The following is a 27542-nucleotide window of genomic DNA, read 5'->3' as shown; positions in this document are numbered from 1 at the left end:
TGTACCATAATTCAGGATAGGTTTCTCTGTTTGGAATTTTAGCACAGACAAAACGATCTTCATCATCAGCAGCTGATTTTTTTTGCAAAGTAACCAATAAATGCATGTGAGGTAAACCACGTTTTTGAAATTCTCCGACTTAAACTTCAAAACCTTACAATATTTACATACTTCTGACATATCACCTATGTCCATATATTCGATCTCTATTCACCTTTTCGTTATTTCACCGAGAAATAATTTCTCTTTTTTTGCGCTAATGCGATGTTTACTTTTTGTTTTGACACTGTCATTTTTTTCTGCTTTCATATTCTGTATCTTGCTCAGCATGTGTATCACGCCTTTGTTTTTTTTTTTTTTGTTTTTTTTTTTGAGTCTTTTGAATTCCAGTTTTCATTATCTCTAACCTGTTCTGCATGTGTTTGGCCCCCTCGTTTTTTAACCTCTTTATGACGTTTTACTTTGTTTTCTACTCTTACTTTTGACCTCGCTTTGTCCTGCTTTTTTTTCCAATGACACCTGGTTCGTGGCGATTATTTTCCCTTTATCGAGTAATAAACCCTGGATCTGTGTGTGCTCAAATCCTTTAGACGACTGAATGTTTTGCTGCCCGTGGTCTTATTTGACATTGATTGCAAGTAGGACATGTCTTGCAAGAATCTCATGTTCTACGTCATCGCGAGATGATCATGGGTCAATCACGTGGCACTAAGTCTCATGTTTAAGGTCCCTACAAGACGCTCTGTGGCCATTCTTTCATCTCACAGGGGTTTTAAGTGTCTTCCATGATCTTAACGTGAAGATCACGTCTCATCTCCCATCTTTCTCTCCGAGGATTTTTTATTATAATAGACAATGACAGGTGGGTTGTGGTTGTACTGTTAGTTCAGTGCCTGTATTTGCTAACTGGGATAATCCTGGTGACTGCAATCCTAATGATACATCAGTGGACAAACGATGCTGGGTACATTCCTCCAGCTTGGAAGCTGCATGTTCTCTGTCTCATCGGCAGGAATCAAGAAACAAGAGGGGATGGTTGTAAGTAAAGAAAAAGGACAGGTTCCAGTGTAGTGCGCTTGCTTGAAGCCAAAATGCTGCAACGTCCATGAAGGGATTATTTTGGTGCGTCTCCATGTAGATTTTATTCAGCATGCCATAAACTCATTTTACAGGTGCAGAGCAGATTACCTGCAGTATGCATCTGCAGAAAAGCAGAAACGTGAACAAGGCTACTCCTTCATTTGTAACTCAAAAAACCTCTAGAACCACCAAAAGATATGTTTTAAGTGTCCTTTGCATTTTTTGTAATGGCAAAACAAACCAACACTAACTTCACAAAACTGCTTGTGAAATGAAACTCAGCTATTTCGCTCATCACTAATTAGAAACAATATTGACAGTTAAACATGAAAATTCAGCTTAACCCAGTACATACTAGAAAACTGAATCCTTAAAACTGTTCATATTTATGATGGAGTTATATAATTATTAAACACAGTTTGATCTCAGCTAGAGGAGTGATTTGAGATATGGCTAAGGTCCAACCTGATCTTTTCACAATTTTAACTATAGTAAAGACATCGTCAGATGCTGTTCTCGTCTCTTTTTTGGGCAGTAACCAAAAAGGCCTTAAGTGTTACTGTCTATTGTAACTATTCTGGGTCAACTGCTCTTTTCACTCAATCTGACCCAATAGAAGCATATAATCTCAAAGCACAAGGTGAGCTACAAACAATTATACAGATGGCACACAGCTGTATTTATTGATAGCACCTGATGACCCTGACACTCTTGGCTCTCTGGATCCTGTGTCTTACTTATATTTCTGAATGAGCGACCAGTAACTTTTTAAACAAAATAAGAAAAAAACTAATCCTAGTGATTAGCAAAAATGGACAGAGCAAGGAATATTAGAAATAAACTTGATCCCTTAGGCTTAAAAGTCAAGCTGGAGGTAAAGAATTTATGGTAACTATTGACTCTGACCTAAACTTTAAATCATATATTACTCAGAATGCTAGGACTGCATTTATTCACTTAAGGAATATAGCTAAAGTTAAACCTCTTATAACTTCACAAAACGCTTAAAACTAGCTCCCGCTTTTGTTTTCAGTTGACTAGAATACTGTAATGCACTCCTTAAAGCACTACCTAAGAAAGACATCAGTCAGTTGCAGTTAGTGCAAAATGCAGCAGTAAGATTAACTACAGTAGGGAGAAAAAATAAAATAAAATAAAATAAATAATCGGAGCACATATCACCAGTTTTAGCATCGTTATATTGGTTACTCGTGTAATTTAGAATTGAATTTAAAATACTACTAATGGTTTACAAAGCCTTAAATAATCTCGCCCTGTTCTATATTTTGGAATGTCTGCCCATTACACTCTGTCATAACCTCAGATCTTCAAATGAAGGTCTGCATATAATTCCAAGAGCTAAGCTTAAAAAGTGGTGAGGTGGCCTTTGCTGTTATACAGTAAAACTTGGAATACCTTACCAGTAGAAATTCACCAGGCTAATGCTGTAGAAAATTTATTATTATATACAGTACTGTGCAAAAGTTTTAGGCAGGTGTGAAAAAATGCTGTAAACAAAGAATGCTTTCAAAAATGGAAGTGTTAATCATTTATTTTCATCAATCAACAAAATGCAGTGAATGAACAAAAGAGAAATCTAAATCAAATCAATATTTGGTGTGACCACCCTTTGCCTTCAAAACAGCATCAATTCTTCTAGGTACACTTGCACACAGTTTTTGAAGGAACTCGGCTGGTAGGTTCTTCCAAAAATCTTGGAGAACTAACCACAGATCTTCTGTGGATGTAGGCTTCCTCACATCCTTCTGTCTCTTCATGTAATCCCAGACACACTCGATGATGCTGAGATCTGGACTCTGTGGGGGCCAAACCATCACTTCCAGGACTTCTTGTTCTTCTTTATGCTGAAGATAGTTCTTAATGACTTTGGCTGTATGTTTGGGGTCGTTGTCCTGCTGCAGAATAAATTTGGGGCCAATCATACGCCTCCCTGATGGTAGTGCATGATGGATAAGTATCTGCCTGTATTTGTCAGCATTGAGAACACCATTAATCCTGACCAAATCTCAAACTCCATTTGCAGAAATGCAGCCCCAAATGTTCAAGGAACCTCCACCATGCTTCACTGTTGCCTGCAGACACTCATTATTGTACCGCTCTCGAGCCCTTCGATGAACAAACTGCCTTCTGCTACAGCCAAAAATTTCAAATTTTGCGGCTGCCACTTTTCTGCACTCCAGTTCTTATGTTTTCGTGCATACTTGAGTCGCTTGGCCTTGTTTCCACGTCGGAGGTATGGCTTTTTGGCTGCAACTCTTCCATGAAGACCACTTCTGGCCAGACTTCTCCGGACAGTAGATGGGTGTACCTGGGTCCTACTGGTTTCTGCCAGTTCTGAGCTGATGGCACTGCAGGACATATTCCGATTTTGAAGGGTAATAAGCTTGATGTGTCTTTCATCTGCTGCACTAAGTTTCCTTGGCCGACCACTGCGTCTACGATCCTCAACGTTGCCCGTTTCTTTGTGCTTCTTCAAAAGAGCTTGAACAGCACATCTTGAAACCCCAGTCTGCTTTGGAATCTTTGTCTGGGAGAGACCTTGCTGATGCAGTAGAACTACCTTGTGTCTTGTTGCTGTGCTCAATCTTGCCATGACATGAAACTGTCTTCCACAACCTCACCCTGGTAGCAGAGTTTTGACTGTTCCTCACTCAGTTTTAAGCCTCCTACACAGCTGTTTCTGTTTCAGTTAATGACTGTGTTTCAACCTACGTGTGACATTGATGATCATTAGCACCTGTTTGGTAGAATAGGTTGATCAGACACCTGACTAGAATCCTACAAAATCCCTGACTTTGTGCAAGTGGACCTATAAGAATTGATGCTGGTTTGAAGGCAAAATGTAGTAACACCAAATATTGATTTGATTTAGAGTTTTCTTTTGTTCGCTCACTTTGCATTTTGTAAATTGATAACAATAAACATTATTTATATTTCTGAAAGCATTCTTTGTTTTCAGCATTTTTTCATACCTGCCTAAAACTTTTGCACAATACTGTATGTATATATACCACCTGCTAAAAACCTATTATTCTAAATTGCCACTTTCATAGCAACAGGTTAGTTTTTTCCCCTATTAGTCTTTATGGGCATTGAATCATCATTTTCCTCTGGGTTCAGCAATTTCATACTATTCTCTCCTTTCTTCCCCGGGTCTTTTGTAGAGGCGATCCGCACTGCCACCAATCAAGGCACCATGCTGTCCACTGCATTTATGGATTGAATGGCAGGTGTCCCGATGTCCACATGACCATCATCAAATTCTTCCATGTGAAGCCTATAAATCATGTGGACTAATTTTGAACGTCTATATTAGGTGAGGGCTGGGCAGTCTTCTGACCTTGGAACCCCTTCAGATTTTGTTTTTTTCTCCAGCCTAACTGGTGTTTTTTTCTTTAGTCCTACATACCATATAATATTATTGCCTAATCTTGTTTATGTTTTATATTAACTTACGTTTGAATGAAAATGTGCTAGATAAATAAATGATTCTGTTGTAGTCTGCTTAAAAAGGAAACAAACAGTGTTTAAAACATGAAGATATTCTACGCAATGATTAGTCTTTTAAACGGTCATGAATGAAACTTATTACAACAGAACAAAAACTAGTTGTTTCAAGTTTCTGATGTGCAAATAAAAGCCCACCGATAAAAAAAATTGAAAGTACTTCATGAAAAGTACCAAAATGTTGATAAGAGAAACCCCATTACAATTAACATGTAAAGTTGGACTGAATATACGTGAAATTAGGAATGTCACATGTATAATAAGTATGTCATAAAATCAAAACACCTGCAGCAGATTTCATGCTTTATATAAAGCTCATCCACCCAATCGATTTCCCCTAATCACAGTGTATACGGCTTCCCTCACACATCTCAAAGACATATAGGATTGTAATTGAACAAAGTCAAATTAGTTGTGTCTAAACGGAAACTGAAAAAACAGTAAGGCACTACTCAAACGCCTCTATTTTCTCCATCATTTTAACTTGTTCCCAATCTCACACTGTTTAAAGTGTCCTAACAGAGTTTTTTTTCTCTCTTTTTATAGCACAATAACCATCACATAAATTGAAACTTGAATTAGCATGGATGTCAACAAACCTTGCACAGTATGTTTGGAAATTCAACATTTAAGAAGTTGGGGATGCTCATAGTAGCAGTTACTAACATATTACAAACTTATTAACCTTCACAAATTCAAATGGGTTTATATAGTGGGAGGGGCTTAGAGGACATTTTGCCATTTTATTTACAGCATGCTTCCAGAAAAATCTCCACTGGCAAATCTCCACAAAGGAAAATTATACTGAAATATTAAGAAATGATCCAAACAGGTTTTTTTAGAGCCATTGCCAATTTCATGCCATTAGAATTGACCAATTCCACTGATAGTGTTTCTATTTATTTATTTTCAAGGTTAAAGAAAACCTAAGCTCTGGCATAACCAGTCATGTAGGATCAATTTTAAACTATTACATAAACTAATACATGGATACATAATTTATGTATCCATAATACATAGGCCACAAAAATAAAACAGAATGCTTACCATAATTACAAGCCACAAACCTAATAAAATATTCATGTTTATCAAAAAGATGCAATTTTAACATGCTTATCAAGTTTATACATTAAAACAACACATTTGGCTCTTAAGCGAACAAACCTATTTACTAAGCAGCAACAGCTAATTCTTTATCTATTTTTTCTAATTAAAAATGTTAGCTCCTGTACTAAACATAAGCTCACTCACTATTCACACTCAAACAAGCAGCGTTCACTTCAACTAAAGCACAAAATGAAAAGGTCTTAACTCGTTTAAGGACCTGCTCTTTTCACTTCCATCCAAGATGTGCCTCTCTTTCCATCCACTGCAAGTTCAACTGGTCAACATGCATTCACTGGCCATTTTGTCAGGTACACCTTGCTTGGAGCGGGTTGGACCCCCTTTTCCCTTCAGAACTGCTGTAATTCTTCATGGCATAGATTCAGCCAGGTACTGGAAACATTCTACAGGGATTTTGGTCCATATTGACATGACAGCATCACGTAGTTGCTGCAGATTTGTCAGTTGCATATCCATGATGTGGATTCTCCACTCACCCAAAGGTGCTCTGGTGTCTGTGGGGTCATTGGAGTACAGTGAACACATTGTCATAATCAAGAAACCAGTTTGAGATGATCTGAGCTTTGTAACATGGTGCATTATCCAGTTCAATGTATCAGAAAATTGGTACACTGCAGTCACAAAGGTTTGGACTGCGTCAGCAACAATACTCAGGTAGGCTGTGGCATTTAAATGCTCAATATGTAATAAGGGGTCCAAAGCATGCCAATAAAATATCCCCCACACTATTATACCACCACCAGCCTGAAATCGCTGATACAAGGCAGGATGGATCCATGCTTTCATGTTGTAGATGCCAAATTCCGACCTTATCATCCAAATGTCACATCAGAAATTGAGGTTCATCAGACCAGGCAACGTTCTTAGCTGACAGGAGTGGCACCCAGTGTGGTCTCCTGCTGTGGTAGCCCATCTGCTTCAAGGTTCAAAGTGCTGTGTGCTCAGAGATGCTCTTCAACATATCTTGGTTATAGCAAGTGGTTATTTGAGTTACCTATTGTCTTTCTATCAGATCGAACCAGTCTGGCCATTCTCTTATGACGTCTGGCATCAACAAGCCACTCATTGGATATTTTCCCTTTTTCGGACCATTCTCTGTATATCCCAGAGATGGTTGTGCATGAACATACTCAGAACAACTTGTCTGGCACCAACAACCATGCCACGTTCAAAGTTAGTTAAACTGACTTTCATCCCCAATCTGATGCTCGGTTTGAACTTCAGCAGACTGTCTTGACAATGTCTACAGGCCGAAATGCATTGAGTTGCTGCTATGTAATTGGTTGATTAGATATTTGTATTAACAGGCAGTTGAACAGGTGTACCTAATCAAGTGGCTAGTGAGTGTACACATCTGCTGTTCCTCTCCATACCTACCACAACTCTTCAGACTCCCTTTTCCCCCAGTTTATTACTATGCGTTAATATAAGAAGTTAATATTCCTGCTTCACTCCCTCCTTAAGTTTAACTGTCCGCTCTATGTTTACATGAAGTTCTGGCAGGAAAATGACATGTAATTCCTCAAGTACAATAACACTTTATGTAAAGGAACACACTTTATTTAGCCTCAGGTTATTTGATAGACCATAGCATTAAGACATTCAACTTTGCTGAAAGACATTAACTAGAGTTTAAGATCTTAGTTACTATTTATCTTTGGGGACTGTATAATTTCACTACCAGTTAAGAGATCATTAGGTGAATTAAAATCATTTAAAATTTATGCTTAAAAATAATTTCTATCTAGTGCAACAAAGCACAATGTTAAATGTGGCCAGACTTACTGGGAGGCATGCCAGGTGCTTGTGGTGGGACCTGAGACATTGGTGGCGGAGGCAGGCCTGGCTGATTGGGCATCATGCCTTGCTTCTGAAGTCTGGTCCGTCGTTTCTCCTCAAGTTCTTTCTGAATTTTATAAATTTTCTCAGCTAGTAAATGATAATATTCAGCCTATGTATAGAAAAGAGGGAAACAAGTCAGTTGTGTAAAATAAGAATGGGTGGATAGGAGTGAAAATAGGGTGATTAAAAACAACCAAATTTGAAAAGATATTGCTATTCTTGGATTAGGGAGACATTCTAATTAGTGATGCCGAGAGTATAAACTTATAGGGGGGTGACTGGTATCTCTTTGCTCTGCTGCAAGATTGTTCTGAAACTTTAACAGAAATGCTTTTGGAAGATTTGTTTCAAGACTATAGAAGTTTCATCAACATACTCAGTTTTCGCTCAAAAGACTTACCCTGCTGTTTGCAGATTCATACATATCTCCCTCTACTTTGCGGGCATAGGCCACAAGGTTATCCATTCGTCTGTCTTTCAGAGCAGCAGGGTCTGGGGTTGGAAAGATTGCCTGTACACTGAACATAAAATACAAACTACTAAGCCTCTCTCTTTCTCACACTAAACAGAAAAGTATTTTTATCTAACATTAAGGATTAAATCACATAAGATCCCCAAAAACGTAACGATGGTCAACTCAAGTACAATCAATGTAAATGCAAAATTAATATTTCAAATACATAAAAATCGCGTTATAATCTCTGTAAATCAAAACTACCAAAGAAACCATTCCCCCTCAGTTTAATCACAGACTTACAGCTTGTGGACCAAGTGGTTGCGTAAATCTTGAGTGATATCTTCATGCCAGGATTTTCGAATACCTGTGCTTGAGGGGGGTGCAGCTGTTGGCATAGATGATAGGTTTCCTACATTCGCACCATCATTCATTAAAGGGCTACAAAGAGCAACACAAGAGATGGAAGACTTACAGGGTGGAGGTAATTTGCAGCCAAAGCTTTCTTTACTAAAATGCTAGATTTTTCATAAAGAACAATCAAACCAATTCACTTAGCATGTCCAAAATCAGAAGGAAAATGAAATATATGAGAAGGTGTCAATTAAACACCAGAAATGAATACCAGAAACAAAACCTCTTAAATACATTTGACTTTGCAAACTAGGATGACATTAATTCATCTCTCATTATTAAAAACAAAGTGGCATTGAACCTCGAAACTCCTGTACACAGATTCCCAGGGAGAACAGCCAGTTCCTCAGAATGAAGGCTATAGAGGAATGAACAAGAGCTGGCTAGAGACAAGACATCCGAGTGTAGAATTTAAAAACTCACACCAGATGTTAATTTTAACCAAATTTTTAAGTCAGTATTCACTAAGAAAATAAATGGTGCATACTTTTGAGAGTTCATTGCCGAATGTAACATTGATTCAGCTATCAAGTTTTGCTGCTGGGTGGGAGCCTGGACACCAATTCCTCCGTTTACACCCATTGGATTTCCTAAAGAGAGGGGGAAAAAAAAAAAAGAGGATAAACAAATTCACAAATTTGACACGTGTTCTTCACAATATGCGAGTGAAATGTTTTTTTTTTTGCAAACACACAATATATATAATTGGACAATTAATAGAACTGCTTTTAATGAAATATTTGTTAATTTGAGTGTCACATCCAACACATCCTACTTTTGATATTTGTGCATGAATAGTTGAGATGCGCAAAGATGGATAAGGCTGTTTTCACTTTACAAGCCTCACTGCTCAATTCCAAGTTTCAGCTCAGATCGGATTTGCCTCTTTGACGGTTCACATTCATTAAGTACAAGTGACCTGTATCTAACTGTAATGTGAACACATCTGTCCTTAAAAACAGCACGCAAGCGCACATTGATCGTTTATGCATGAGTCATTAGCGTCACCAGCAACGAAAAAGGTCATATTTGAGAGAAGACTCGTAGTATTAAAACTGACAAAAACAGATGAGTGCTAGTAGCTAGTGTATGCATCACATTTTGCTCTGTAGGATGGCAAACAGTTCAACAGCTGTAAATGATTAGTTCAAGAAGATGAAAAAAGTCAGATGGCTAGCTTTTGCTGTTTTCGCAGCAATTGTTTGCAGTGATGCAATAAGAAATGTGTAAGAAGAGAAAGAACCCATAAATGTAAGGACCGTGACTTGTCACAGCTGTAATGCTTCTCCAGTGTTGTTTTGCCAAACTGCTAGTGTTGGCCGATGACAACAGCACTCAGCCCAATACATATAAGCAAAAAAAAAAAAAAAACAACATATGATTTCCGATCCGACCATTCTCATTCATGTCACATGGCCACGAAACAGATACAAGTCCAATCTGGGACCACATACGACAGTGGTTCAAATCCGATTTGAAAAAAGCAGATGTGTGTCCACATAGCCATGCAAATATAAAATTTTTGTCACGTTAAGGTAAACAAATTGGATTTGGGTCGCTTCAGTCTTGTATTGTGAACATGGCCTTAATAAATATATGACCATTGAGTATATGAATACGGAAATAACTATTCAGATAGTCTGTACACAAAATATGCTTAAATGAATAACCTGCAAAGAACTTCTATCACCTTGCTGACCACAACAACACAGGTGATTATACGCTAGAACCATAATATTTTGTTTTAAACTAACTCCATCCCCTACAGTATTGATTATAGTGCAGATGCACCCACAGCTCAGGATAAGCTGGGACTTTTCAAAATAGAGCCATGCATTCCACCAGATGAAGATATACTTTTGAGGAGGAGAGACAATGCAGACTGACAGCCAAACCCAAGTTACTTGCTGTTGTATTTTATTTGTTTTTATACATTCTGATCTCTGAACGGGTATACTGCACTGCTCTAAGTCAACAGACAGCAAAACTTTTGCCATGTATATGTTGGTTTGCTTAAATAAAGGTTTGTGATCTAAAATTGGTGGTTAACTGTTATTTTTTTTTACCTATATCTGTGTATAAATGAGAAATACAAACAGCCTTTATATCAAGATTAAATCCATGTTCATATTCAGTAAAGCTTGAGTGATTTTCATTGATTTTATATTCCACAGCATTACTTCAATATATTAATTTTATCAGAATGATAAAAACATGCACCAATATTAACTGCAGTGATACTATGGGATTAACTGAATGTGTTAAGTTACTCTTATAAATATTATCAAAAGTAGTCATAATGCACATCCCTAGACTGTATTTTTTAGACTGAATTGTCCAGCATAAAGATCACTCCTTTAGTGAAATGTGTGTATTTTGAACTCAAAAGAGGCAATTTATCACATATAGTATTATTGCGTTTACAAAAAACAGGACTCCATTTACCAACAGACACTAAATCAGTGAGCCTTTTCAATAGAAGATGCCAAAATAGGAAATGTGAATAAAACCTTAATACATCGGTTGTCGATTTAGGAAAATTACTTCACTTAAGAAAACCAAAGACATATGAAGACCAATGGATTAATCAGTTAATAATATACAAAAGGTAACATTATTTCACATATTGCTTATAAAATAAATTTTGATTTCACCTAGTTTTAAAATGAGTCCAAACATGATTGCTTTCATTTAAGCAGAACAGAAAATTTTCATTTGTTTACTTTCCAACAACTCTCATCTTACCCATGGCATTGATGGGCCTTAGGGCAGGCTGACCAGGAAGGCTCTGACTGGGCTGCTGAGTAGACACCTGAGGCTGTGGAGGTGGTTGGGGTTGCATCTGGGTGCCCTGGTATGTCAGACCCAGGGCAGCATAGGCACGCTCAATGGAGCTTGGGTCAATCTGGCTAGCCTGGTTCAAATTGGCTGTACTCTGCTGACCCCCAACATTGCTCAGGGAGTTTCCCAGACCTATGGAGGCTGTGTTCAGAAGAGCTGCTCCCACAAAAAAAAAAAAAAAAAAATCAGTTATGAAAAAAAAAACAAATGTGCTTTTGCTTTCCCTTCAGTGAAATGATTGATTATCTGTCACAAAATTCAATTACACTTACTTTGCTGATTCCTTTTGTCTCCAGCATTCTTAAGGGGCAGGCAGACTGGGCAGTCATGCCGCGTACAGTTCTTCCAGTGTGAGATGATCTGACGAGAAGATGCACAGTGTGCAACTGCAAAAGAATGTGCACGTGCTCAACATTCAAGACATACAAGATAAAATGCACATTGTTTCAACAATAAACATTAACGTTTTGTTTTCAAATATTTTGCTTGTGAATTTCAGGAGATTTAATTTTATGGAAAAGTAATGAGAAAAATTAATAAAACATATTTCCTCCATTGATATTAAATAACTAATTCAACACAAATATCACCCATTAGCAAAACCAAAAGTAAAAGAAAAGTGAAGTTCTGCATTTGCATACCACCAACCACCAACAGGTGGTGCAATGAATTCAACAGGCAACCAAGAAGGAGCTGACCAATAAAAGGATTTTTTTTTTTTAAAGGGACAGTACGGTTAAGCATGTATACATTGCTGCCGCTGACACCCCCACCCCCTACCACCTCCCTCCTCCTAGCATGGAGGCATGAACATTACCAAACAAACTGGGCTGCTCTTAATGATTTCTGAATGCAATGTCTTCAGGACAAAGGCCAACATGGCTCACTTACAAAGGTCAGGAAAAATACAATTTCAGTGAAAAGCAGCTTATTAGGAATTTCAGTGAAAAGCAGCTTATTAGGAAGACTTTACTATTTAAAAATGTAACAGTTATAAAACAAACATTTACGGACTTCAGAATGTTACTCTACCAATGCAGTTTCTTTACATGATCTTTTGCAAAGTGTGCGGACGTGCTTTTTTCGTGGCTTAACTACATATTTTTTATAAAATAATTTAAAAGTTCTGACTTAAAATACACTGAACATTTATATATTTAAATAGTCATTAGGCTGGTGATGGAAATAAGGATTCATATCTTATTTTGCGTTACCAATGCTTTAAATGTGTACCTGACAAATGTATGGCACAAGGGATAGAAATTCACAACTGAAATAGGGGTGGGGAACCATGTAGAAAAAGTGTTGTAATTTCAAATCAAAATGTACTCAAACACCCTTAAATGAAAGTCTGCAATGTTCATTTTCATCTCAACTGTTTGATTTGTAATTTTCAACTGTGGAGCAGAGGGGTAAACTGAAGAAAAATTAATCTTTGTCCCAAACATGTGAGGGTCAGGGCCCTGTATTTTTAGGCTAGTTATCAGGGCAGTACTTGTTTATTTGCACATGAAAACACTGACATCATAACAACAAATAATTTTGACATTTGCACAGTACTACAGCATCTTTAAACCTTTTAATGTTTTCTTTTTTACTCTGTTTTTCAATTTCTGACCAAGAATGCTTATGTTTCAAATGTATCTTTAGCTGGAAGTACTTAAATCACAAATAATTAAGTAAATGTTAACTGCAGAACACAACCACTGTTTAGGTGCTAATTTTCAGATGGAGCACAGGGTACAGTAATTGTTGGTGACTGACCATTTGTACAACTTTTATGGCACCACCCTTATATCTGAGATGAGTGGTTTGTGTGTGAATGTACAGTGACTCACTGTCCTATGAAAAAAAGAACACAGTGATCCAAATCATAAACATTGATACTTTGATCCTACCAGATCATATAAGCAAATGCTACAGATGGATTTTGTAGTACAGTAATCCCTCGCTATATCGCGCTTCGACTTTCGCGGCTTCACTCTATCGCGGATTTTATATGTAAGCATATCTAAATATATAACATGGGTTTTTCGCTGCTTCGCGGGTTTCTGCGGACAATGGGTCTTTTTACTTCTGGTACTTGCATCCTCAGTTGGTTTGCCCTGTTGATTTCATACAAGAGATGCTATTGGCGGATGGCTGAGAAGCTACCCAATCAGAGCACGCAGTTAAGTTCCTGTGTGCTGCTGATTGGCTCAGCGACGGAGTTCGGCATTAACCAGGAAGTCTCATCTCACTCATTCAGCATTAACGTGCTCCTGCTACTGCTTCAGGGGCCGTGTCCAAGCACCAACAGAAGATGCAAATGATTGCAGAAAAGGTAAAAGTTTTGGTTATGTTGAAGGAAGGGAACAGCTACACCGCTGCAGGACACCATTACAGCATCAATGAGTCCACGATTCTTTTTATTTAAAAAGGAGGAAAAGCATGTAAGATCTACGGCCGCAGTGTCCTTTAACCAGGGCGCAAAACGAGTTGCAAATGGACGTGATAAGACAGTAGACTGGATGGAATCTGCTTTAGGGATTTGGATTGAAGAGTGATGGAAGAACAACAACGGCGGTGCTACACAGTAGCCTGAAGAGGCTCCTTTAGAAGAGCTGCAACGCTATCCTTTGTTGTGCCGTAAAATTAAACTCATCGTTATCGGACAAGTCGCCGTGTCATTGTTGGTGAGTAACCATAATTAATTATCTACGTACAGTACTTATTACATGTACATAGTTTAGTGTCACTGTACACACATTTTACTGTATACAATTTTTCTTGCAATGTACGTATTTATTGCTGGTGACCAGTCTGTCGTAATGGCTGTAACATATGTGATATCAGAGACGCTCGATATCTTTAAAATAATATTTAGGTTTTACTGTATATAAACTGTGTTTACATACATAATTTCAACGAATCTTACCTAATATCTAAGAGAATACAAAGGGTTTATGCTGTATAATTGTGCAGGAAATGTTTATAATAGTGTGGGAGAGTTTATAAGGGCTTAAAATATATAAAAATAACCATATGAATATGGTTTCTACTTTGCGGATTTTCACTTTCGCAGGAGGTTCTGGAACGCAACCCCCGCGATGGAGGAGGGATTACTGTATACACAAGTTGTACTTCTGATATTTCTAAGATAGAAGCCATTTTCCTCCACATTTCAGTCTTTACCTTGACAGGACTTTCCAGCCTGGCAGTGGGTCATGTGATTCAGCACATTCTTCATTGTCCGACAGTGCGGCAGGTTGCACTGGCGCACTTCACCATTGGCTTGTTCTCTCCTCTGACACTTGTGAGCATGCAGAAGCAATACAAGCTGCTGCTGGATGAGTTTGCGCTTTTCTGGATCAGCAGTTGGAGGTGCCGATCCCATGCTTGGAGCGCCAGGAGGTGTGGCACCAAGGCCACCCTGTGGAACCTGGGGAGGTTGCTGTGTGGCCTAGAAGCAAGCAAATAGAAAATAAATGATCATTGGTAAACCAATACGACAAAAAAAAAAAAAAAACACACTAAGCTAAAATAGATCCATTAAAAAATAAAAAGGAGAATTAAATCAGGAGCCATTAACACTCAGAAGAACCCCATCTTCAGTGGTGTAGAGCAAGATCACAGTCTATGGTAAATGAGCAGAACTTTAAACAGTGGAGACTGTAAAACCTCTCCTAAAAGCCACAGACGTCCCAAATGCAACACATTAGAAAATATTAAAAGACTTCACAAGCAAATACTAAAGTTAAATGTTTCTAAACATAAATCTTATGAACTGTGTCACAAATATGGTACACTTCCATGTAAAGCACATCAAACAAATTTTATGGAACTTCGCTTCCTTTAATTATAATAAGAAACACTACCATACTTAACAGGCACTTAAAATCGACAGTGAATGAGTAAAAGTGATCCAAATTGGTAGTGCAAAGGGCAAAACCTATCTAAACACGGACGCACTTTATAATCATACAAAAAAAAAAAACCTGAATGTGCTTCATTTTATTTTAGAACATTTGACACAATTTATGTAACACTGTCTACTTTTACTCTCCTTCTGTTGCAGGGGTCTTCTTAGTATCAGCATTGACACAACAGAACCTTACCTAATACCATTTAAATATGGACATTTTCCTGTACTCGAGTATACTGTAGAGTGCAGCCATCTAGCCAAAATAAGCCACATTTTCTGCTATTCGCAGGTACTGAGGGGGTCCATTAGCATTTACAATCATCAAAAATCTGCATTACCAGGAGTTCATTTTTTTTTTAATATATACTGGGCACTGCGGTGGGTTGGCACCCTGCCCAGGATTGGTTCCCTGCCTTGTGCCCTGTGTTGGCTGGGATTGGCTCCAGCAGACCCCCGTGACCCTGTGTTCGGATTCAGCGGGTTGGAAAATGGATGGATGGATGGATATACTGGGCATAGTGGTGGCTCTGAGGCTAGGGATTTGCACTGGCAATTGGAAGGTTGCCGGTTCGAATCCTGTAAACGCCAAAAGTGACTACTTCGTTGGGCCCTTGAGCAAGGCCCTTAACCTGCAATTGCTCCGTCCTGGGTATGATGTTAATTTGCATCCAGGCCCTCAAACTGACAAAAGGGAGGTTGGTGGCAGAATTGGCAATCCAGCCACCATAAAAAACCTCACGCTGTTCCACTCCATCTGAACTAGTGTGGTGCTGAGGTAACACCCATTACATGGCTGCACTCGGGTCCTAATCTGGGATCCTGAGTTGGTTTGTCATGTGGTGGGTGCGGCAATGCGCTGTATCAGCACGTGCTCCTAACCTCTCTCTCTACCAGAGACGTCACTAACAGTGTGCATACTTAGGAGTATATTCAATATCTATTGAGTGTCTCCTTATTAATGTATTTAGTTATAATCATCAAAACATTGATTTATAATACAGGTTTACTTACGCTTAATAATTCAAATATACTGCATAATTAAAAAATAATGCATTATTATTTAAATATGAAAAACTCCCACAACACCCCAAGCTGCTCAACTGAAAGTGAACAATGAAAGGATTCAAAGCATCCATATCAATTAACTATCTGATTTAAGACATTAATGCAATAACTCTTGTCTGGTAATACGCGCTGAAAAAACACAAACATCTTACGTTAAAATATGCCATGAAATTGCAGACGAAGACAAATATTCTCTATGTTTAATTACTAACAATAAAGATATTGTAGAAAACATATGAAAGTGCTTTCTGTACTCACCATGTTAGGCATAGCCGCACCAGCAGCAGGCTTCTTATCCATGGTGAACTGGGCTAAGTTGTTGGGAAGTCCTGGCTTGTTTTGCATTTGGGGACCAAGAGCTCCCGCACTCATCTGTGGTGTAGAATTCTGACCATAGGGGGGATAGGGGTTTGGTGTTCCCATCATGTTCATCTGGGAGAAATATTTAAGAAATGTATTTAAGGTATCAATATCATGTACTACTCCAAACACTTGTATTCATTAAAATACCGACAAAGGAAATGGGATAACATTTTACTAGTGATGTTATGCACTTGTGTGCTATTTTCTTTTTAATACAACACTTGTTATGATGGCATATTTTAAAATTTTACTTACTCCCAAATACACCATATAACAAACTTGAAAACTGATAAAAATGGACCAAGTTTACAATAATAAAGAGAAAATCAAATTAGCTGTGCAGATAGGTGAAGAAGTCTTCATTCAGTAAATTCATTCATAAAACAATGGGCTTTTGAATTGAATATTCTCCTGTCCCTCTTCCTCACTGGTCAAGAGTTCCATCTTCAATTCAAAAGATCAGCATTATGGGAATGCATTTGTTTATGATTTATGCCAATTTTGTTGGAAAAATGTATAGTATTAACATTTTAGCAGAAAATTCCATGTGTTTTACATATTTTAGCATGTGACTAGATAACACACACATGGATTCTACAACATGAGTAACACAAGATCTTTTTTTCAGTGGATGCCTTGCACATTTTTTACCGCTGTATCGCACTAGTCACCATTGGGATGTATTATATAAAACTGTTTTTCTCTTTGTTCTGCATGAAGACATAAGAATTAAAAAAAAAAAATTAAATAATCTTTGCAATAAAAACAAACACTATAAACTACACGGGGTATGTAACAAAAAAATGAATACCGTTTTTGGGTGGAGCACTCTTTGAATACTTGGGAGGAATGCAAAATGTCACAATGTTCTCAAGTATGATTTGCTGATGTGATCCAATTGCAAGAGATCCATTCATAAATGACAAGTCAATGGCATATGCAAATATACAACTAGCTTGATTATCAAAGCATAAACTCACTCACTTTCTAAAGTTAAACATTTTAAAAAGTTTCTGGAAGTATGGAATTCTAAAATAAATGTGAAGCTTTTCATACAAGTTACAGGAGGAAATTGTTGAGCCTGGTTACTACCAGATTAGAATGTGTGCCATCTGTTTCATACAGAATTACGTAGTACTAAAGGATGGTGACTACTTGGGACAAGTGGCTGTGAAAAAGAAGGTACGGTACTCTGGAGATTGGCCTTATGTGCAGTTTATGGAATATTAATATTATTCACCTTCTGATTCTAATTTACTTTGCTTTTGGCCTTTTTCCAAATTATCATTAACATTTTACTTATTTCTTTAAAGAAGCCAATCTATTTATTACTTTTAAAAAAATCCTGGTAAATCTCATGGTCCTGTCTGGAAAGGAGCTTCTAAGTGGAACCATTTAAATCGAAGTACACAGAGAACTGTGGGATACAGAACGTAAACAAGCTTTTCTTACAGTAATGTCAAAGCTCATTTTCAGCTAAGTGGTGGAGTGTTCAGACCGGTTTAGTTTAATAACGAAACACTTCAAAACAGTAGACTTCACACTAGGCAAAATCGTTTTTGTTCCAGATAATTTTAGGCACACTCACTTTTAATGTAACTACAAGTTTAATTAGCAAAATTGTCCTTGCTTTCATTCTCTGATTACAAAGACAGCAGTATGAGATTTGCTTAAAAATTAAAACAGCTGCAGTTTTTCCTTAAGGCTTTACAAACAGGTGTATTCCCAGTTTATTCCTTAAAACTGCCACTTTTTGTAGTTTAATAATCCCTTTAATTTACATGAATACCCTTATAACTAATTATATTTTAAATAATAACCATTATAACCTGTGCTTTCATACAAAATATACATCGTACTGCACAGCTACTTCATCATCATCATCATCAATATCATTTATCACTGGTGAGTACCTGTACATTTTACTGTATTTTAATTAAATGAAATTATTATGTATTTACTCTACTTATAACAAAGAAAATGACAGCACATACCAAAGAAAACGCGCTTGCATGAATTACAGTACATATAGCAATAACATCAGTATTTTACATTCTAGCACCACAGGAGACATAGCAGTACAGTACTGTACAGTATATAGGTTTACCTTTACATTCTGTTTTTATGTAATGTATTAATGTATTAAGCAGAGTTTGCAACGAAATTAAAGTGCTTTGGGGGCATACTGTATTTAGGGTTTAAACTATAAAAATAGGCATTTTTTAATTACATCCAAAAGTTGCAGTTTTTCACAATTCTCAGGTGCTCTAGGAACGCAACACCTGTGAATTTTGGGGGTGTACTGTACTCATGGATGCAGTTTAAAAACAGTTTTAACATTTCCTAAAATAAAATACAGGATATTTTATGTGAATGCACAGGTTACAATGGATATTACTAAATATCATTGGTAATAAGGGTGTCTGTGTAAATAACAGATGGATAAGAGAGTTAAACTAAATCTATAATACAAGTGCAAACATCTTGATTACTGATATGTATTACAGAACGCTAAAATCATAATATTTCTGAGCATGAACAAATTTATTTAAAATTTGCAACTTTACCTGTCAAAGACAGGTAAAATAAAGTAAATTTAAGAATTTTTTATATCTCTTGCTGTATGCGTACATTCAGCACCTTTCCTCGGTATCCTCATGAGTGAATCTCTTTTGACAACATTCCTGAAAAAGATGCTTCGCTGATTGTTATTTCGAGGTGCCTTGCTTTAATCTTTTGTTTGCTTTTAATCTTCCTGTCTTTAAAAGCAACCCTCATTGTGGCTGCTACATCTTTACTCCTCTTGTGTCTCAAAATCCCACTTCCACTAATGACTACATCACCAAAGCCAAACTAACCAATCAGATTACTCTAAGGACTAGGCAGAAACAGAGACCTTAGTGTTTTATTATATAGCAGATCTTTTATTCTGTATAATGCAATGATAATCTACTGTATTGGCTCAGATGTAGCGAAGCAAGACAGATTTATATCTAGAGCAGCTCCTCTTAAAGCAAGCACTGAATAAATGCAGGACAGCAACACTGACAAACTGCAAACAAATAGTGATAGTCAATATTTATACTCTGTTGTGCAGGACTTCTCAATTGCAAAACATGCAAGTTTGCATAATTATTCACTTTCACTGTTTTGCAAGTGTGTCATGATATTCAGTGTCTCATGTAAGCATACAACCTGCTAGAGCTTTTTTTCTTTCCCCCAACTGAACAAATCCTGCATTGAATTAAGAGGTTTTGGTGACTACAACCAAATACTTAAGTAGCAAACCTAACCGTCCAAACAACTAAGCCACTTTAAACTTGGACATTTACTCTCGTGTCACTAAACAAGGAGAGGATATCATGGTAGAGAAAGATTTAATTATCCGTCAAACTTTTGATATGCATCGTGTAAGGAAGCAAACACATACTGTATCTTAATATTCAGCAAATATGATTACACATAAAGGTGTAAACATTTTTAATGCTACTCTCTTGAAAAACTACCAGTCAAAATGTTATGAATGGAAGTGAAGCAGATGTTCTGTATACTGAATGCATCAATAGAACTTCTTAAAAGGCGTTAGAAATAAGTGCAATGTCATTAGACCTATTACCTATCTCTGTAACTTAGCACCAACCAGAACAAACAAGGCTAGAGAAACCTGGAAAACTTCAATAAAGTATTAGGCGACCTAAAGTATTAGGTGTTGTAATTTATTTTAATTATCGATTTTCACATGCAATAGAGTATTTTACTGTATTCTGTACACATGACAATAATGACCCAGTGACATATTTAAAAGGATATTCAATTCGTATATGCGTGTAGCGTTCACAAAATAAGATGAAATAATAAAACATCAGAAACTGCAATTCAGATGCTCTCCATAATCTGGCTCCATCGCTTTTCGAGTATCTTTAATTTACATTATCAGTTCAAAAAATGCATGCTATAAACCTAATGCAAAAAATACAGATCACTCGAGTATTCGACACATTCAGTCAAGAAATGCCCAAAACATACATCAACCTCCTGTTTTACGATACAACGTTTGAGCCGCTTTAAGTTAACGCGCGAAGGTGTATTCAAAAGCCCAAACTGCATTATTAAGTATAACACATCTAGGTGCACATATCACTAGTAGAAAATGGCTTGTTTTGTGACTCAAGCCGATGCACGTTTGCTGCAATGCCAAGTCATTAGACAAGCAGTAGATGGCAGGGAGATGGATGGAAAAGAACGAACGATCGTCCGTCGATATAACAAGAAAGGCACTAGTACATCCCCCTCCTTCCTCTCCCGTGTCTCCCCCTTCCATCCCCCTCACTCCACAGAACTTTAATACCACGACTGCGGCGTACGCCAAACCTCATCGCCACCCGACCCCTCAAAAGCAACAAACGACAAAAACAACCAATCAGGTCTGACAACCGTCACATTCTGTCCAATCGCGCGAGCGTCCTTCAATATTCCCCTCTTTTGAGCAACTAATCAAAACGCTTCCTTTCACTACGATCCCACCCCCTTTTTTTTCGAGAGCCTCTGCGCTTTGTGAAAGACAAATGGCACCCGCCTCTTCCTGTCTGTGCGAGAGCCCGAAATCCGTCACACCTCCTAAACCACCCTCCCCCACCCCTGCACTGTCGTCATTTCGGCGGCCGCACCTTCCTTCCTTTCCTCATAGATCTCTCCAATTCGCCCCTCCCAACTCCGCGGTGCGCCGAAATAAAATGCAGGGCTTACGGAAAGACAACGTTGGGCCTTCAGCGCCAGGCCAGTCCTAACGACGGCATGTTAGACGTGTGTAAAACAATGGCTGCACGCAGCACGCTCCGCAGTGGCCAAACCAGCCACTAACACAATCGGCTACTATCGCCATTCCGATAATCTGTACCTTTCATTTACCACAATAAACATTATGTATAACGACATATTATGGATGAATCAGAAAACGACACCGTACCAGGAATTAAACAGAACTCGAAACGAATACCTTGCTAAAAACTATAACACATACTTTGACAGACGCAACAGCGATACAACGAGTATAAATAAAAACAAACCGATAAACACCATGGTTTAGATTTCAAGAACCGAAACATTTGGGTTTACTGCAAAATCTGCAAACTAGAAAAGTAGTGGGAAAATGCAACGGAAATTAAAGCAAATGAAAAAATGCCAAGATGACAAAAGTTAAAGGTTATGCAAAATTTAAATTAATTTATACGTCCCACTCCCAAATCACGCATTTACAATAAGCATTAAAAGCAAATGCAAAGTCATTTTATATTAAAACATTCATATAAAGGCTACAAAAATTGCAAACATTCAAATTAAGGAGGAACTATTTTATCAAGAATTCGCCGCATCTAAATTATTTATATACACACACATCTCTATATATGAATCTATACACACACAGGTCCCAGAGTATTTGGGCAGTGACAATTTTCATAATTTAGGCTCTGTACATCACCACAATGATTTTGAAATAATGCAGTCATTACGTGACTTAAGTGTATAGACTTTGAGCTTTAATTTAATGGGTTTACCAGTAGAGAAAAGTCGAGCAAAATAGAACACTTTACCAAAAATATTGGTTGAGCCGTTTAGGAATGACAGCCATATTTATACATGGTCCCACTATTTTCAGGAGCTCAAAAGCTGTTCCCTTATTATTTCATAAATTATTAAGCAGGTAAAGTGTCTAAAATTTGCATCAGGAAGATGTCATTGTGACCTCTCAAGGTATGACGACAAAAGTATATGTACAGTTGGGATATTTAGAGTGTGATGACCAATTTCATTAAGCAAAAGTTCACTGCAATGATAACAAAATGTAAGCATTTCCCAGCTACTAATAATAATGCCAGTTAGTAAAAATCCTGATCCATGTTTTAGAAAGCTCCACTATTATATGTTTATTATATTATATTATATATATGGGAGTGCAGCTGGATGATAAATTAGACTGGACTGCCAATACTGATGCGCTGTGCAAGAAAGGACAAAGCCGGTTATACTTCCTTAGAAGGCTGGCTTCCTTCAACATCTGCAATAAGATGCTGCAGATGTTCTATCAAACAGTTGTGGCGAGCGCCCTCTTCTACGCAGTGGTGTGCTGGGGAGGCAGCATTAAGAGGAAAGACGCCTCACGCCTGGACAAACTGGTGAGGAAGGCAGGCTCTATTGTTGGCATGGAGCTGGACAGTTTAACATCTGTGGCAGAGCGAAGGGCGCTCAGCAGGCTCCTATCAATTATGGAGAATCCACTGCATCCACTAAATAATGTCATCTCCAGACAGAAGAGCAGCTTCAGCGACAGACTGCTGTCACTGTCCTGCTCCACTGACAGATTGAGGAGATCGTTCCTCCCCCAAACTATGCGACTCTTTAATTCCACCAGGGGGGGTAAACGTTAATATTTAACATTATACATAGTTATTGTCTGTTTTTTTTTTTTCACCTGTATTATTATCATTCTTTAATTTAATATTATTTATTGTATCAGTATGCTGCTGCTGAAGAATGTGAATTTCCCATTGGGATTAATAAAGTATCTATCTATCTATCTATATATACACACACATATTACATATATGTATTATATATATATATATATATATATATATATATATATATATATATGTATTATATATATATATATATATATATATATATATATATATATATATATATATATATATATATATATATATATATATATATATATATATATACTGGCCAACCACAAAGCATTACCTGGTAGGTAACCACCCACACTAACAGATTGTGACACAGACTTCGAATGCCGTGAATGTAATTACCCCAATCTACATGCTGTCAAATAAACGAACCACACGCCGTGGCGCAACGTTAGGGGCATCGCCTCTGACGCTGACGTCCGAGGTTCGATTCCCGAGAGGGAGTGCAGTGGAGTGTGTACACCTGATGAGCCCAGAATGAGGGCGAAACACGTGTCGTGTACTCTTTGCATTTATTTGACAGTAAACTATTGCAACCATATATATATATATATATATATATATATATATATATATACACACACACACACACACACACACACATATACGGACAGGGCTATGGCTCTCTTAAATGAACCTTTTCCTCCCTTTGGGATGCAAAAGTGGCTTCAAAGAACTGTGGCAGTACAATTCAAGTATTAATCCACCAGTTTCATTTAACGCACATGGACATGCTAGCAAGCATCCTGACTAATGTTAAACTACCTTAAAAATATGTTAAATTTTCTGTTAACGTTTTTAATTTGGATTTAAAATATGTCATTTACAAAAAGTTAAAATTATTTACTGTGTTATACATTTGCTTTTTACAAGTGTAAAAATGTGGATGTGTACTGGTTTTCTCAAATTTGAGTTTATTTATCAATTAGTATTTAAACACTGAAAAATGTGTTTCCTTGCATAGTATAAAGGTGACAAAATATTTAGTCTGTTGAAAAAAGGTCAAAACCTGGCGACTATGTAGGGTCAGAATTGCTCTTGGATGCACTTTACTGCACATCCCTCATTCTGTCACTAACTCAGATTTATAGCCTTGAAACTGTAATTGGTTAGTGGCAGTGAATTACATTTTTAGTGCAGATGCAATTACATACACAGCTATTCTTGAAGAGTAACTCAATTATTGGGGATAGGGAAAAAATAGAAAGTATACACAAAGGACACTTTTTTATGTTACCAGTTTTCTGTTAAAAGTTGCCAATGGATGATTTTATATCTGCTAGCACACACCTGTTGTACACGTAACCCCATTCTACACAACTCTCTCTAAAATGATCTGTAAAACCCAGAATATGATTGTTACACTGTCTTGTTAAACTGAACTCTCAACACTGACAGCATGTTTGTGTCTGGGAAAAGAAAGTAACATTTCCTTTCTTAGGTTCTTTCATTATTCTTGACATTACTTGATGCAGCCGTGCCCATTTCCAAACCTTGCACGTGTATGAAGTTATAAGCATTTACACACCTAAAATAAATGAACTGCCAAACCCCAAACCCTCCGGTAAAACTGATTTATTTTGACATGGACAGATTTAGAAGAATCAGAAAGGCATATGCAATGTAATAACAAAGAAAATGAATGTGTAGAGTTCAAGTGGTTATTAACTTAAACACAATGCATCAGGATCAAATACTGGAGTATTGTAGGGGAAGAAGGGGTATTTATTTGGAGGGATTCTATAAAAAGTACGCTAATAAAATGTGATCTATTCTTCAATCTCTACTAGCTTTGCTAACCTGGTTTTGGGCAGTTAATCCCATTCTTCCTTGCATCCAGCATCATTATACTGGATGGCAAGTGCTCGTAAGCTGCCATTTGAACATATAAAGTGTGCAGAATATTGCTGTTACAGATGTTAATGTAGTCAATGTATTGACATACTGTATTATTTAAATATGTCAGTTGGTACGGCATACGTTGATGCATCACAATTTTCCCCATCTTTCAACAAATCAACATGGCATTGCCTATTTCATCCGTACATCCTTTGTGTAAAAGACTGCAGACTTCAAGTATGGGAGTACTTTAAGCAAACTCAAATAATACGGTGTTCTGTGCACCACGTCAGTGCACTGCTATGACACGCCATTTCATGACAGCTTTGCAGGAGAATCTGAGACGAAAACATTCCCATGTTTTCCATGAATATGCCACCAAGACAGCGCATTAAGTTCTAATTACTTTTATTAGTTCCAATTAGTAAATCGCTGCATTCTACAGTAATTATTTTCCCAAGCACTGGACTTCATAAAGGACCCATAACCCTAGCAACAATGCAGTAGTAGGCTACCACCAAGTAATATGACTGTGCCCCCCAAAGAGAAAGCCTATAATTAAGTGTTAAAAAAAAAGATATGATCTAAAAGTAATGTACTGTGAGACAGAAACTGTATAATAACCAGGATAACATATTGTTAGGTAGTGATTATCATGAGGTTTATGATGCATTACTTTACTCTCACTTTATATCCATCCATCCATGACCCAACCCGCTATATCCTAACTACAAGGTCACGGGGGTCTGCTGGAGCCAATCCCAGTCAACACAGGGCGAAAGGCAGGAAACAAACCCCAGGCAGGGCACCAACCCACCGCATGACGCGCGCGCAAACACACACACCTGCATGTCTTTGGACTGTGGGAGGAAACCCACACAGACACGGGGAGAACATGCAAAATCCACGCAGGGAGGACCCAAGAAGCGAACCTGGGTCTACTAACTGCGAGGCAGCAGCGCTACCCACTGTGCCATCATGCTGCCCTCACTTTATATTAATTAGCTACTATCAATATATGCTATACACATATAGACTATATATACACTATTGATTTATAGGTTTCTTTTTTAAACGACAAGGCAAAGCAATGTGGTGGAGTTTTTCCAAGAAAGAAATGCTATGTGTACACCACGGACTGCTTTTGAGCTCTCCAAGAGCATCCTTCAGATGATCTTTAAGGACATTAGACCCCTTGTGAGGGGTGAGGGTTTCCATCAGATGATCACATTTTACCCAGGGTATTCTAATGATGCAGAAAATTAAACGTGAAAAACTTGCATTTGTTGAAATTTTTAAAGAAGTAATCCAAAATTATTATTTTGACCGGCTTTTTATTAAATTAGTCAACAAATCACTAACCGTTAGACTAATCAATAAACATAACAATTGCTGGGTGCAATTGTGCAGAATTGAACTTGTGCAGAAACCGAAGGGGTCGGAATACTTTCTGAATCCACTGAATACTCTCTCCAAAAGTCAAACTATTAGTAAATTCCAAACGTGTATATTTCACAACTGCAATCTTTGTAATGAAGTACTATTTCGTTGAAAAAAAGAATCTCAATTCAATGGCTTCCAATTTCTTTCATGTGGCAATGGTCCTACTGTGTGCTGTGCAAGATTACTGCCAAACAAGTAGATATCCGGCGCAGGAGGGACTTTAAGAATGTTATTCACAATTGAATTCATATAAGACAATCATATCCAATAACTCAAAATGCACAATATTTACCATAGATAATTCACTTATTATTGGAATCTACAGATATTTTAACTGTCAATAAAATGCCTTAAATATTGGTAGTGATCTTCATGGCAGTACTTTTGCTACATTCAAGTTGGAGACTCTGATGAACTTTCCTAACTTTGTCTCAATATCTGCTTGTAGACACTGTACTTTCCAGTTACATTAAAGATATGCAGTAGGTTCAGTTTCCAAATGAGAGCACAATGCATCTAAAACAGTATTGCAAAGGGGACCTTAGGCTTTCAGAGAAAGATAACACCACCCCACAAACATTTTTTCTGTCCGAGTAAAACATTGTTTATTTCTATTTCACAACTGAAAATCATTTTCCCCAAAAGGACTATTCAACAGGTACCCAGGTCATTGCCTCAGTTGTCAGTAATATCAACAGACAGACATCTCTGTATCAATGGGTCACATTTAGGGAATGTCTGATGCTCAGAACTTAAATATAATCTTGAATATTAGATAATTTAGGTTATTATTAATCAAGGCTAACTACTGGTGCTTTTAGAGAAAACTACAATCTGTGATATCTTGCATTATACTGCTAGCACAATACCGCGCCTCTCAACTATATGAAAAGAAGGAAACATCCTAATGCACATAACAAAAGGAAAAGGGAATGTGAAGTCCTATTTTACTTCAAATTCTCATTACAAAAATTATGCAAAACATCTCTATATTGTGGCAGGCACTTAGTAAATGTTGATCTCAATTAATTAAGCAGAAGCTCTGTAACCTACTGTGTAATTCTTTTCTCGGAGTGATTATTATTGTTTATTATTAAAAGTGTTTAAGGAAATACCCATGAAGCCATTCATTTAATAAAACTGACTAAGTGTCATG

The 27542-nt window shown here is 37.4% G+C and overlaps 1 protein-coding gene across 2 annotated transcripts in view; it reads right to left on the bottom strand.

Moving 5' to 3' along the window:
- The window catches only part of ep300b (E1A binding protein p300 b), a 124472-nt gene that overhangs the window by 35483 nt on the left and 61447 nt on the right, over window positions 1-27542 (bottom strand). For both annotated transcript variants that reach the window (XM_028815174.2, XM_028815175.2), the window contains exons 3-10: window positions 16512-16685; window positions 14459-14726; window positions 11557-11670; window positions 11189-11440; window positions 8931-9033; window positions 8333-8470; window positions 7976-8093; window positions 7519-7684 (exon numbers count right to left, since the gene is read on the bottom strand). In XM_028815174.2, coding sequence (XP_028671007.1) covers window positions 7519-7684; window positions 7976-8093; window positions 8333-8470; window positions 8931-9033; window positions 11189-11440; window positions 11557-11670; window positions 14459-14726; window positions 16512-16685 — 1333 coding nt within the window. The remainder of the gene's footprint in view (window positions 1-7518; window positions 7685-7975; window positions 8094-8332; window positions 8471-8930; window positions 9034-11188; window positions 11441-11556; window positions 11671-14458; window positions 14727-16511; window positions 16686-27542) is intronic.

This window comes from Erpetoichthys calabaricus, chromosome 12, assembly GCF_900747795.2.
Source record: "Erpetoichthys calabaricus chromosome 12, fErpCal1.3, whole genome shotgun sequence".
In the NCBI taxonomy this organism is placed as follows: Eukaryota; Metazoa; Chordata; class Cladistia; order Polypteriformes; family Polypteridae; genus Erpetoichthys; species Erpetoichthys calabaricus.
This window is presented reverse-complemented; position numbering and strand designations above follow the sequence as displayed.